At 37.7% G+C, this 14,289-nt stretch overlaps 2 protein-coding genes and 1 long non-coding RNA gene across 3 annotated transcripts; 1 reads left to right on the forward strand and 2 right to left on the reverse strand.

Annotated features, from left to right (window-relative positions):
* The first annotated feature begins 1,131 nt into the window (after positions 1–1,131).
* Positions 1,132–2,771, forward strand: LOC131994688 (uncharacterized). The gene is made up of 3 exons (XM_059361499.1): positions 1,132–1,242; positions 1,333–1,806; positions 1,878–2,771. Exons 2-3 carry the CDS (start codon positions 1,348–1,350, stop codon positions 2,637–2,639), a joined length of 1,221 nt encoding a protein of 406 aa, XP_059217482.1. The 5' UTR covers positions 1,132–1,242; positions 1,333–1,347; the 3' UTR covers positions 2,640–2,771.
* LOC131994692 (uncharacterized) lies at positions 2,746–4,108 on the reverse strand. Its single transcript, XM_059361503.1, has 2 exons — positions 3,539–4,108; positions 2,746–3,447 (listed from the first exon to the last, which is right to left on the reverse strand). Exons 1-2 carry the CDS (start codon positions 3,911–3,913, stop codon positions 2,839–2,841), a joined length of 984 nt encoding a protein of 327 aa, XP_059217486.1. The 5' UTR covers positions 3,914–4,108; the 3' UTR covers positions 2,746–2,838.
* Positions 4,109–9,431: 5,323 nt separating this feature from the next.
* LOC131994713 (uncharacterized) lies at positions 9,432–9,837 on the reverse strand. The gene is made up of 2 exons (XR_009396870.1): positions 9,714–9,837; positions 9,432–9,613 (listed from the first exon to the last, which is right to left on the reverse strand). It is a non-coding gene; the product is annotated as an uncharacterized LOC131994713 (long non-coding RNA).
* Positions 9,838–14,289: the final 4,452 nt, after the last annotated feature.

Genomic DNA, 14,289 nt, shown 5'->3' on the forward strand with positions numbered 1-14,289 from the left:
TAGGTTTTATTTGGGATTCAAAAATAAATCCTGCAAAAATGGGATTTATTTTTGTTAAAGCCCCGTTTACAGTGCTCTTTAAATCCGGATTTTATAAAGGGAAAACAAATGATTGAGTTATTAGATTGATTAGCAATACAAAATTCCATGACATAATTACCAGGTAGTGTGCCGTAAACAGCTGGGTACAATTTTTCTCGGGAAGTGCACTATCTATCAACGAGTGCTGGTTGTATGTGTGTATTATAGTTAAGAACCATAACACACACAAACAACGACAAATGGCGCGAATTTGTAACATACTCAAAATCATAGTTTCACTAATCACTGATTTTGACGGATATTGCACTTAACATTTTGTTGTTGGGCAACTGCCACTACCTGTAAATGAGTATATCTTGCAAAAATCCAATTAAAGCAGTTATTAAACCTCTTTAAATCCGGATTTAATGGCTCGATCATCTGATTTCCCTTCATAAAATCAGCTGACGAGAACCTTAAATCCGGATTTAATGAGCAGGCAGTGTAAACTGGGTTTAATAAAACCAGCAAAAAAACATAGGATTTAGCATTTATAAACCCGTTGAAACCCCGTTTAAACTGCTTATTAAATGGGGATTTAAGGCTCTCGTCAGCTGATTTTATAAAGAGAAATCAGATGATCGAGCCATTAAATCCGGATTTAAAGAGGTTTAATAACTGCTTTAATTGGATTTTTGCAAGATATACTCATTTACAGGTAGTGGCAGTTGCCCAAAATCAAAATATTAAGTGCAATATCCGTCAAAATCAGTGATTAGTGAAACTCTGATTTTGAGTATGTTACAAATTCGCGCCATTTGTCGTTGTTTGTGTGTGTTATGGTTCTTAACTATAATACACACATACAACTAGCACTCGTTGACAGATAGTGCACTTCCCGAGAAAAATTGTACTCAGCTGTTTACGGTACACTACCTGGTAATTATGTCATGGAATTTTGTATTGCTAATCAATTTCACAAATTCGTTTGTAGGTCCGATTTCAGCAAACTTTTTTGATTGAACCATGTTTTTCATTTTGTCCGTGCGGCTGTTTTCAGCTGTTCGCGTGAGACCACTTTTTTGAATCCACCTTGATGCGGTAAAGCTAGCCATAGACGAACGATTTGTTGGTGTGATTTGCAAATTTATTGCTGCGATTTATTGCATACCGTTTCTCCACACACGCTCGAACAAATCATAATTCGGCTGACGTTGAAGAGTAAGCATATGCTACGAAGCGGATGATGTTCATTTTGTGTTTGAACTTCGGTTTGTGCTTTTCTTTTCTTTTCTTTTTTTCTTTTGATAGGAAACTTAAAAAAACATGTGCGACGATGCAGCGGCTGATGCAGCTGCGCTTTTAATTATATATACATGTTTCGACATAGAACATAAAAAACAAGAAAAGAAAAAAATCGAAAAAAAAAGAAAAAGAAAATGGAGTGAAGAGTGGCTGCTCGAAAGAAAAAAGCATTCCCATGTAGCAACGCTCAAAAATATGGAAATGCTTACTCCAAGGGATTATAAAAATTTTTTACGCATGGATGTAGATACCTATGAAGAACTATTAAGGTGGGTAACGCCAGCAATAAAAAAGGAGGACACAGTGATGCGTGACGCTATTACGCCAAATGAAAGACTTTCAGCGACGTTACGCTTCCTTGCTTCTGGGCAAAGCTATGAGGACCTTAAATTTCTAACCAAAATATCGGCCCAAAGTCTTGGTGGAATCATATTGGAGACGTCGAAAGCTATTATTGCAGCACTAAAACCATTTATTAAGGTAAGTGAAAATGTTAATATCAAATTCTGGTTGCAGTTTATTTTATTTTTTTATAAATATTTTATTTTTAGATGCCACGCAACTCTGATGAATGGAAAACAATTGCCAATGACTTCGAAAATAGATGGAATTTTAACCACTGCGTGGGAGCCATCGACGGAAAGCATGTGAATATAGTGAAACCGTCTAAATCTGGCTCGTACTTCTACAATTACAAGAAAAACTTCAGTATTGTGATGATGGCACTGGTGGGCGCAAATTATGAGTTTTTAATGGTCGAGGTTGGAATAAATGGAAGATGTTCAGATGCAGGTGTTTTTGCTCAGTCGAAGTTAAAGCAAATGTACGACGATTATGGATTGAATTTGCCAGCCCCGGAAATGTTACCGTTAACCGAAGATGTGGTTCCATATGTTATTGTTGGAGACGACGCCTTCCCACTTTTAGAGAACCTCATGAAGCCTTACAGTCGGCACAACTTAACAGAGGAGGAAATTATATTCAATTACCGACTATCGAGAGCTCGACGAATAGTGGAAAATGCGTTCGGAATTTTAGCGAACCGTTTTAGAATTCTGCACACAACAATTAATTTGTGCCCCGAAAAGGCTTCAATTATAACTCTTGCCTGCTGCTACTTGCATAATTACTTATGTTTTAAAAATTCAAATATATACTTGAAACGCAGTGAGAATGAAGAGAATTTAAATTTGACTGACTTGGAACCAATTGCTCATGGTAATTCGTCAAATAACGCGAAAAATGTTCGGCACAAACTGAGCAACTATTTTAACAGCGTTGGTGCCGTACCCTGGCAGTACAATGCCTCCTAAAACCAGTCACCATTAAAACCCAGCAAAAAAATGTCCTTGAAAGTAATTAGATGGGAGCTATTAACAAACAAATATTTTATTTACATTAAATCTCTTAAATCTATAAAAATAAAAAATAAATAAATTCATTAATTCAGTTTTAGTTATTAATTACATTAAATACTTTGGGGGTTAGTCGATTTAAACACACAAAAAAATGCTATTCATATTCTAACGTGTCAAAAAGCTGCTGAAATGCATTTTCTGATGGCACTACCTCGTCAGGTATTATATGCACGGTTTCATCTAAGTGGGTGCTGTGGTGGGATGACACTGTTGAATAAGCAGGTGAAGGTGTTGGTGTCGCATATAACGGCGTTGCCGATTCATCCGAAAAGTGGAAGCGACTGGGTGGCCTTGTTGATAAAACTGGTGAAGGTGATGGTGTTCCATGAGGTGAAATTGCGGAAAAAGACGAATATGTTGAGGAAGCAGACGCGTAAGGCTTTGAGTTTTGGTTGTTGTGGTGAAAATTGGACATAGGTTTCCGTGGTTGCACTTGCAAGTAAACTTGTTGTTGTACTTGTTGCTGCCCAAGGCTCACGGAACTTTGTAGCGTCAGATTGCCTAGTTGCGCGTACACAAGGGCTTCGTCCATCACCTTTTTTGCATATATTTTTTGCTCCGGCCTTAATTTGCGGAATGTTACTGCCCACGCTTCACCATAAATATCTGCCTCGTCCTTATTTGCTTTTGGGACAGTTTTTTTCAGATGGTCGACAGCCGTTTCTAGAAAATCTGTCGGATCGAATTTTTTTTTCTTTGGTTCCTAAAAATGAAAATATTATGCATTTAGAGACTGAAAATAATAAATTACATACACAAATAAATATTCTATTACACAAGCACAATTTACTTACCTTTTCAATTTCTGCGTCAAACGTCTCATCAAACGTAGAAATGCCTTCCAACTGTGTCTCTTGGTCGAGCAAAAAATTAAGATGGTCAAAATACCACAGCGACGGCACGTATATATCCTCAGCACCTGCACCTGACCTTTCGCTTTTGCGCATCTTCTGCAGCTCCCTTCTGTACGTTGTTCGTAGGCAATTATATTTTTTTTTTACTAGGTCCACCGAAGCATTTTTATCAACCTCTTTCCATTTTGTTACGAGTTTTTCCCATGATTTTTGTTTTTCTAATTTGTCTTTATATTTTTCACTTTTTGTTTGCCAAATGGCATTTTCATTTTTTAACACATCAAAAAATTCTATCATAAAGTCTTTGCTTGCCATTTTTTGTGTGCACTACACGACCTTTCGTTACAATGGTTGAAGAGCAACTGAAATGGCAAAATGGCTTAAAATTTGCGCAGTAGCCCACACACGTATGATTTGTTTGCCAACAAATTGCAAGTTTTTGAAAATTTTCAAAAACTTGCAATTTGTTCGCAAACTACCCCACAGACGTAAAAACGCGACCACAAACCCAACAAATTGCTCGAATTTATCGTTCGTCTATGGCTAGCTTAATCGGCCCTATTCTAAAATAAAACATAGCAACTATTACAATGACCACACATCTTAATGTGCCATGTGAACTCCCCATTAATCGATTAATTTACTAAACTGGCAACTCTTAATTAGTCTGCGTCCGTTCAAAGTTCTAATTGTGTGAATCCCATTCGGCTAAGTTTATTCCAGAAAAGACATTTGTGTACATCGGCAGTAGAGATTTCTTAGAAGTTACAAATTAATGCGTTAGTCGTACTGCGTAGAAAGAGGAAATATGTCGTCGAAACTTGGTTCTGATTACAAAACTGTAATTAAGACTGTACTGGAGAAGACGGAAAAGGATTTTCAAGACTTTCTTGATATACTCTACGAAAATAAGCCAGAACCTTATTTGCAGCTTGCCTCCATAAACTTATTTGAAGACATATTTAAAATGACAAATAAACTTAACCAGGTCAAGTATAACATCCTTCAAATAGACGTTAACATCAAAGAAATGTCCGAAAATATCGAAGGGGAAGCAAAGGAAAAGATGGACTCCAAGAAAACTACCGAAGAATGTACCCGGAAACTTGACAATTTGAAAATTGGTAAGGAAAATGTTGAGAGTGACGATGGCACAATTGGCGAGGAAGCAACCGTTGGCAGTGATAACAAGAAAGGTAACGGTGTTGACAAGGCAGCAGCAGGTGGTGGTGAAAAAAAAGATGCACACTTCGATAGGACAAAGATGATTATAGAGCTTTACGAGTTGAGAGAGTATCATAAAATCGTCGTACAGAAGTGGATTAACCAAATAAATGATCTAATGGCCAAAGGCGACAGCATGAAGTTCAATGTGGTCCCAATGGTATTCTGGATGAAGTTTCGATACAACGCCGACGTTGGCATTAGCCGCCTTATCAATTAAAGACCAAACAAAACATGTATTTGTGTTTCGTAATTTTGTATTATTGGCCCTACAACGTTTTAGTACATAGTATGTCCATGGTATTATTTTGAAATGTTGAATCTTATATTAGAAATGTAAAGCTTCTTTGTATTTCCTTTAAGTTTAATCAAACTTCGCAATAAATATGGATTCTTTAAACTGCGTACTCGTACATGTGGAGATTTTTATTTTTCTAGTCTTCTTATATATAAAAACCAATTTGTGTTTGTTTGTATTGGGTTGCCCAAAAAGTAATTGCGGATTTTTTAAAATAAAGTAAATGCATTTTTAATAAAACTTACAACGAACTTTAATCAAATATACTTTTTTTACACTTTTTTCTAAAGCAAGCTAAAAGTAACAGCTGATAACTGACGGAAGAAAGAATGCAATTACAGAGTCACAAGCTGCGAAAAAATTTGTCAACGCCGACTATATGAAAAATCCGCAATTACTTTTTGGGCAACCCAATAGGTTTGTTTGTTTGTATGTTCCTTATAGACTCAGAAACGGCTGAACCGATTTTCTTCAAATTTTCACAGATGGTGCATAATGACCCCGTGGTAAAAATAGGGTACTAAATTTTTTGATATCTGAAGCGTGCGGGGGGGGGGGGTAACCCTCCCCCTAATTTTCAGAAACGCCAGATCTCGGAGATGGGTGGTGCGATGCAAGCGAAATTTTGTGTGCTCTCATATAGTACCCTAAAAATAAAAATTTGTGTCCAAATTTCGGATGGGGTACCTAGGGGGCCGCCCCACCTAAAACTTACCAAATATATATATAGACCAATCACGACAATATGGGACTCAAAAGAAAGGTATTTAGGATAAGAAAACGTATCTGATATCCATATGTCGGACCAAGTGTTAGGGGAACCACCCCAAGCCCCAAAACACCCCTAAATCGGACATATTTACCGACCATGGCTATATGGGACTCAAAAGAAAGGTATTTGCGAGTAGAATACGAATCTGATATCCAAATATGGGACCACGTTTCTGGGAGTCCACCCCTTTCCCAAAACACCCCTCAAACAGGACTTATTTACTGACCATGGGAATATGGGGCTTAAATAAAAGGTATTTGAATGCAGAATACGAATCTGATATCTAAATATGGGACCAAGTGTTTGGGGGGCCTCCTCTCACCAAAAACATCCCCCAAAGGGCACAAATTTACGACCATAGCAATATGGGACTCAAATGAATGGTCTTTGGGAGTAAAGCACGAATATGATATCAATATTTGGGAAAACTGTCTATGGGGCCACCCCACCCACACAACACCACCCAATATGAGGCTCAAATAAGAGGGTTTTTAAAGTGGAACACGAATCCGATATATATTTTCAAGGCCAACTCACTGAGTGGCCGCCCATCCCGCAAAACACCCCCTAAGCCGGTCATGTTTGCCGACTATGGTAATATGGGGCTCAAATTAAAGGTAAGTGGGAGTAGACCAAGTATCTGATATCAACATTATGGGCCAACTGTGTAGCGGATGTCCCAAATAGGACATATTTGCTCACCAAGACAATTTGGGTTTTAAAGAGACTGGAATTAAATATTCATAGTTTTTAGGGCCAATACCCCAAAACGGACATATTTCCTGACTTTTGCAATAAAGAGTTTAAATGAAATTAGAAAACGAATTTGATATCCAATTTTGCGGCCTATGAAAATATAAGGCTCAATTAAATCATATATAGATATATGAGAATAGAGCACGTTGCTGATATATTTTCCGGGTTTAGTGTTTGGGGGACCACCCCAATCCCCAAACCACCCCTAAATCGGGCATATTTACCGACCATGTCAATGTGAAGATTAGATGAAAGGTATTGGGGGTAGAGCAAGAATTAATACCCACTTTCGGGGCCAATTTTCTGGGCCCCTTTCCTAAAATACCTCACAAACAGCAATTTTTTACTGACCATCGCAATATGGGGCTCAAATAAAGGTATTTGGGAGAATAATAACAATTTGATATCCAAATGTGGGACCATGTATTCAGGGCATCACCCCTTCCCCAAACATCCCCCAAAGGGTAAACATTTTTCGACCATCCCAATATGTGGCTCAAATAAAAGGTATTCGAGATTAGAAAACGAATTTGATAACCTATTTTGGAGCCATGTGTTTGGGGGACGCCTCATCGTGTAAAATCCCCTAAACCAATGGCAATATGGGGTTTAAATAAATGGTATTAGAAAGAAGAGCACGATGCTGATATTTTTTAAGGGCCAAGTGTCTGGGGGACCATCTCGTCCCAGAAAACATCCCTAAATCAGACATCATGAGAGACATCATGGCTGACATAAAGTATTTTAAGAATGGAGTACACCTTACATCTATACATAAATTCGTAGACCAAAAAAGATCATGTGGGTTCAGATAAAGGCACTTATATTGTTAAACTGTTCGTCAAGCATTGTTTTTCACTAACAGATCTTTAATTGTCGAAAATAAATATTCTAAGGAAATTTTTGTCCCATATAAAGTAAAAGAAGGCGAAAGGGAGCGGGCCCGGGTCAGCTAGTCTATTATAAAAAAAAATGAAATTGTTGCGCTTTGTTTGTTTGTTTGTTTTTTTGTATGGACTCAAAAGCACTGAAACGATTTTTATGAAATTTTCACAGATGATAGAATTTGAGCCTCCGGTGAAAATGAGGTACTATATTTTTTGAAATCCGATGTGGGGCGGACCCTCCCCCATACCTCCATTTTCAAAAACGCCAGATAACGGAGATGGGTGCACCAATTAAAGCGAAATTTTGCATGCCACCTTATGGTACCCCACACCTCTCACTGACTGCCGGTACCGCCCGACCTCTCACTGAGACTCTCCGCTCGATACCGCTGATTGTCCGCGATGGCCGTAGCAGCTACTCCGTATGGAGGATTCCACTATCCGCAACCTGTGGAAGCGCCCGGTAGCTCGCAACTAAGCTTCTCATGACGGCAATTAACACCACATTAATTGGAGCTCAATATTCCAGCCTGTGTGGTACTCACAGCTATCCCGTGCCGTGAAATGGGCAGTGAAGTCCGCTTGACCTGACAATAAAACCATAGTGCCTTATCATTGACTAAATACTTGAGTTGATTATAATTGATAGTTGAGAAGGTTTTTAGCTGTTCACCAATTCTTTTTTGAACTTTTAAATGCACCTTTTTTTTGACAAATTTCCGTAAAATTATATTTTCACCAAATTTTCTATGAAATTAATTTTGACAAACTTTTTTATAAAACAATTTTGATATTTTCATACCTTCCACCATAATGTAGGGGTATACTAATTTCGCCATTACGTTTGTAACACATCGAAATATTGATCTGAGGCCAAACTAAGTACATATATAAAGGGTGATTTTTAAAGAGCTATAGGAAAGTCGTTCAAAAAAAAAAAAAAAACTCATAAAGTTCAAAAAAATGCATGAAATCTTTATTTGAATCGATAGTACGGTCCATATAATTAAAAGTTTGCAGACGCAAATGTTGACGGTGACTGCGCCACAAATGGTCCATCCGCTTAGCCCAATTTTGGCATACTCTTTCCGAGATTGCGGTCGGTATCTCACGAATAAATGCTTCAATGTTGTTTTTTAATGTGTCAATTGAAGCGGGCTTGTCTGTATGTCTGTCTAAATGCGTTAAATCGTACGATCTAGGCGGCCAATTGACCGGTCTCGAACGTGAGATAATATGTTCACTGAACTCGCCTCTCAATTAGTATATTGTTACGCGTGCTGTGTGTACGGTCCAATGATGCCATCAGCCCATAAACCGCACCAAACTGTGAATTTTGATAATACAATTCAACAGTTTGGTTGAAATTTTGGATAGGGTTTTTTCTAAGAACAAAACATATCAACTAAATATATATGAAATATATAAAATCCATTTTAACGCTAATGGCTTAAAAGGAGCATTTAATGACATTTTATCTTAATGTAATTTTAAGGTAAGATTGTGCTAGTAGAAGAAATTTTGATATTTTGTTGAAGTTTTTCGCAACTATTCCAAAAGTTGAAGAGCATACTCACTCTGCTATAAACGCCAAATATGGTCTGCATTGGTCTATAAAATTTCTATTAAGATTTTTTCAAGTTTTTTGCCTGGTTAAGGCTGGTACTACGTTCTTTTTTACGGAAAATTTTCGGAAAATCGTTCTTTCGGTGGTTTGACAAGGTTACCACATTTGAATTTTTTGGCTTTCTTTGGTCAAAATGTTGCCATTTACATATAAAAATAATATGGCATCAAACAATTTATCAGCTGCTTACGAGCATACATATGTATGTTTTTGTAATTTCAACAAAAACCCACCCCTTCGTAATTAATATATAATTAAACATAAAACAATTTTAAAAGAGACAAATGCAGAATTTATTTATAAAAATAATTCGATTTAATTAAGCACAAATTTCGTTTATCAGCATCTTCCATTTTGTCAGCATCTTCCACTTTTATCCAAATATTGTTGTAGTAATTGCAAGACCAAAAGCGCAATACATTCTTTCACAAACCGGAAGTGTAAATTTACCCTAGATGAAAAAACAAGTTATGACGAAACGAACAAATTTCGGCAAATTTTTCCGTTTGTTTTTTTATATGGAGTTTCAACGCGAAACCCGAATATAGTACCGGCCTTTAGGGAGAAGATCATTAAATTTTACAATCTTCGTTTGTTTCTCTTTCGAGACGAGCTCAATGATCGGAGATGCAAATGGAAAAGGAAAATAAAATTTTGACAACTTTTTCTATTAAAATCAACGTGACAAAGTTTTTTATATAAATAAAATTTTGACAATTATTTCTATCTTCATTATAAAAAATCACAAAATTTTCTATACAAAAAATTGATTTAAATTTCTATAGTTTTTCTATGAAACTAAAATTTAGACAAAATTTTCCTTAATTCCTAATGCCTTTCATGTGAGTCCTATATTGTCATTATCATCCAATATGCATATTTAAGAGGGTTTTGAGTCGGGGCGGCGCCTTAGGTACCTTGACCCAGTGTTTATTATCAAATTAATACTCTTCACCCGGGTGGTGCTTTCGGGGTAAGGAGGGTCCGACTCCTTACGATATCAAAAAATTCGGAAGCCTATTACTCCTTCCAGGCCATACTCGTAATCTACTCTCTAATAACTTTCATTAGAGTCCTATATTGACATTATCGTTCAATATGTCTTTTTGAGGGCGTTTTGGGGTCAGGCACAGAGCTCGCAAAATATCGATATTCGCAACGCTCGATATTTTTCAAATATATATCGATACTATCGTTTCAGTAACTTTAAAGTAAAAAGAAAACATAAATTTCAGTCTCAAATTCCTAGTTTTTGCAAAATAAAACAAGAAAAGAAAAAGAGTTCGAAGGAATATAGACAAGTTGACCGACGAACCGCCAAGCAGGGCCGCCTGCCTGAAGGAACTCAGAGGCAAATCTGACTTTACTGGACACAACTTCATATATACTGCTGGTACGTCGTGATTTCTGCGGCAACTGCTTTCACCAGGATTTTAACGAAAAGAACCACATAACATCGGCCAAAAAGAGGATCAATGAGTTTGCTTGCAAACAGTGTCGAAAACCCTTGACCTCAAGGATAGACATCGGTTACATGCAAGTCCACGCGATTACCGGTCTCTCGATCATCTTTGTTCGGTTCCTAGAAGCTTTAAGTTTTATTGGTTTGACGGAAGTTTGGTACGTAGAAGTAAAATCGTGCTAAGTTCGTGCAAGTAAAAGCGTGCTAAGTTCGGCTGGACCGAATCTTATCTATCTATATATATAAAAATGAATTTGTGTATCTTTGTATGTTTGTGGGTTTGTAAATTTGTTTGTTCCGTATAGACTCAAAAACGGCTGAACCGATTTCTTTCAAATTTTCACAGATTGTGGGGTGTGGTCCGGAAGGAGCAATAGGCTACATAATTTATTGATATCAGTAGGGGGCGGACCCTCCCCCGTACTCGAAAAGCACGATCCCAAAATAAAAGTGAACCGATCGGGACAATATGGGATTCAAATGAAAGATATTCAGGAGTAGACTACGAATTTCATAATTTCATAATTAAAATTGGATTCAAGTAACTGGGGGGCCGCCCCGACCACAAAACCTCCTAAAATAGGTTTATTGGACGATAATGACAATATGGGACTCGAATGAAAGATATTCGGGAGTAGATTAGGAAAATGGTCAGGAAGAAGGAAAAGGCTTTTTAATTTGTTGATATTGGAAGGGAGCGGACCTTCCCCGTTCCTTCCGGACCACACCTCTTAAAATCAAAAGTGGACCTATAGGGACAATATGGGTATCAAATGAAATGTATTGGGGAGTACAATACGAATATGGTATTAAAAATTGAGATCATGTATGCGAGGGGTCGTTCATCCCCAAAAACTCCCCCAAACAAACATATTGGACGTTAATATCAATATGGGACTCATATGAAATGTATTCGGGACTAGACTACGAATATCACATAAAAAATGAGGTCCATGTAATTGGGGATCGCCCCACCCCCAAATGAGAATATAATTCGATCATAGCTAGATGAGCCTCAAATGAAATGTATTTGATAGCAGATTACGAATATGGCATTAAACTTTGTGTCCAAGAATCTAGGTGGTGCTTCACTTCCTAAAGCCACCTCCAATAGTTTATTTGACCTATTACAGTAATGGGGGATCAAGTGATAGATATTTTTAAGTAGAGTGCGTTATTCAAATTTGTGCTCAAGTGGCAGATGGAGTGAGGCGCACAATTGTCGTACGCCCCTACCAAACGGCTGTATACACCAATTATGACAATATGGGGTTCAATTCAAAGTATAATTTTGTGGACTGCGAATATGAAATCTTGATTTTGCTCAAATATCTAACGGACCCCCTCACCCCAAAATAGTTGATCAGTTATAATGACCTAACAGGAAACTGCCGCCATACCTCCAAAGTTATAGGAGCAGTTGCAAACCTTAAGGTCATGGTGGCCGCCATGTTTAGCTCATCGACAAGGAGCCTATTTCCCCAGACAAATCCAAACAACGTGCTGCTGGGCGATACTTTCATGATTAAAAGTTTTACACGGTTTAATTACTAAGAACTGTTGCCACCGCACTTAAAATAAAGAACGGCAAATTAGTTCTTTACCACTGAGAATCGTTTAATATGGCAAATTGATTTGATTTAAAAAGGCTAAATTATGACTATTCAACAGGTAGCCATATAGTCAGTTATAGACAACTATCACATGATGATCAATGTTATAGGCGCTAAGCCGCTCTAAGCGAGTAGCAAAAAATCTCTAACAGATGGGAGAAATGTCAAATTCTCAGTAGTTTATATGTGTTTGCGCAAGGACCCGGGGCGACATGGAACGGAGAACTTTTAAGTTATTTTATACACATTTTGGGTACTAAAGTTTAAACCTTTCTCTTATAGCTGGCAGCGCTAACATTTAGAAAAGCGTCATCTGTTTGCAAATGGATCAACTGAATGGAGACGCCACCAGGAACAGAGAGAGGGCAGATTGGTAAAAATTGATCATGCAGCATTAATTTTTGTTATGGTAATCTATCGGTCCCTAATATAAAGAAACATTGTATGTAGGAGTTTCGTTGCGGTTGATTGCTGTATTATTATACCCACCACCGAAGGATGGTGGTATATTCATTTTGTCATTCCCTTTGCAACACATCGAAATATCCATTTCCGACCCTATAAGTATATATATTCTTGATCAGCGTAAAAATCTAAGACGATCTAGACATGTCCGTCCGTCTGTCCGTCTGTCTGTTGAAATCACGCTACAGTCTTCAAAAATAGAGATATTGAGCTGAAACTTTGCACAAATTCTTTTTTTGTCCAAAAGCAGGTTAAGTTAAGGTGGGCTATATCAGACTATATCTTGATATAGCCCCCATATAGACGGATTGGCCGATTTAGGGTCTTAGGCCCATAAAAGCCACATTTATTATCCAATTTTGCTGAAATTTGGGACATTGAGTTGCGTTAGGCCCTTCGACATCATTCATCAATTTGGCTGAGATCGGTTCAAAATTGGATATAGCTGCCATATAGACCGATCCTCCGATTTAGGGTCTTGGGCCCATAAAAGCCGCATTTATTATCCGATTTTGCTGAAATTTGGGACAGTGAGTTGCGTTAGGCCCATCGACATCCTTTATGAATTTTGCCCAGATAAGTCCAGATTTGGATATAGCTGCCATACAGACTGATCGGCCGATTTAGGGTCTTAGGACCATAAAAGCCACATTTATTATCCGATATTGCTGAAATTCGATACAGTGAGCTGTGTTAGGCACTTTGACATCCTTTTTCAATTTGGGCCTGATTGGTCCAGATTTGGATATAGCTGCCCTATAGACCGTTAGGGTCTTAGGCCCATAAAAGCCACATTTATTACCCGAATTTGCTGAAATTTGTGACAGTGAGTTGTGTTAGGCCCTTCGACTTCCTTCGTCAATTTGGCCCAGATCGGTCCAGATTTGGATACAGCTGCAATATAGGCACATTTATTGTCTGATATCGCCGAAATTTGAGACAGTGAGTTGTGTTATGCTCTTCGGCGTTCTTCTTCAATTCGGCCCAGTTCGGTCCAGATTTGAATATAGCTGCGATATAGATCAATCTCTCGATCTAAGGTTCTGGACCCATAAAAGGCGCACTTATTATCCGATGTCGCGGATATTTGGGACAGTGCGTTGTGTTAGGCTCTTCGACATTTTTCTGCAACTTGGCCCAAATCGGTTCAAATTTGGATATAGTTGCCATGTAGACCGATAACTCGATTTAAAGTCTTGGCCCCATAAACGGCGCTTATAATCCGATTACACTGAAATTTGACACAGTGACTTATATTAGGGGTTTTGACATCCGTGTCGTATATGGTTCAGATTGGTTTATTTGTAGATATAGCTACTAAATAGACCAATATTTTGTTATACACAATTAAACAATGATTTGTACTTATTAGTATTTGGTCAAAATCGGAACATAATTCGATATAACTGCTATGGGACAAAAGGTTTGCAATTATCACCGGATTTTGATGAAAGGTGGTTTATCCAATGTTCGGCCCGGCCGAACTTAACGCCTTTTTACATGCTTTTTAAATTTCCCATAGATAAACATTTATTTAGTAGCGAATATCCAAGTTTGTGCTTAACTGTTAGAGGGGAAGGCTCAACG

Source organism: Stomoxys calcitrans, chromosome 1 (genome assembly GCF_963082655.1).
Source record: "Stomoxys calcitrans chromosome 1, idStoCalc2.1, whole genome shotgun sequence".
NCBI classification, from domain to species: Eukaryota; Metazoa; Arthropoda; class Insecta; order Diptera; family Muscidae; genus Stomoxys; species Stomoxys calcitrans.

Coding starts and splice junctions, on each gene's coding strand:
- LOC131994692 (XM_059361503.1), bottom strand. CDS start 3,913: ATGGCAAGCAAAGACTTTATGATAGAATTTTTTGATGTGTTAAAAAAT. Junction 3,448..3,538: donor TTGACGCAGAAATTGAAAAG/GTAAGTAAATTG, acceptor TTTCATTTTTAG/GAACCAAAGAAAAAAAAATT.
- LOC131994688 (XM_059361499.1), top strand. CDS start 1,348: ATGTGCGACGATGCAGCGGCTGATGCAGCTGCGCTTTTAATTATATAT. Junction 1,807..1,877: donor CACTAAAACCATTTATTAAG/GTAAGTGAAAAT, acceptor TTTTATTTTTAG/ATGCCACGCAACTCTGATGA.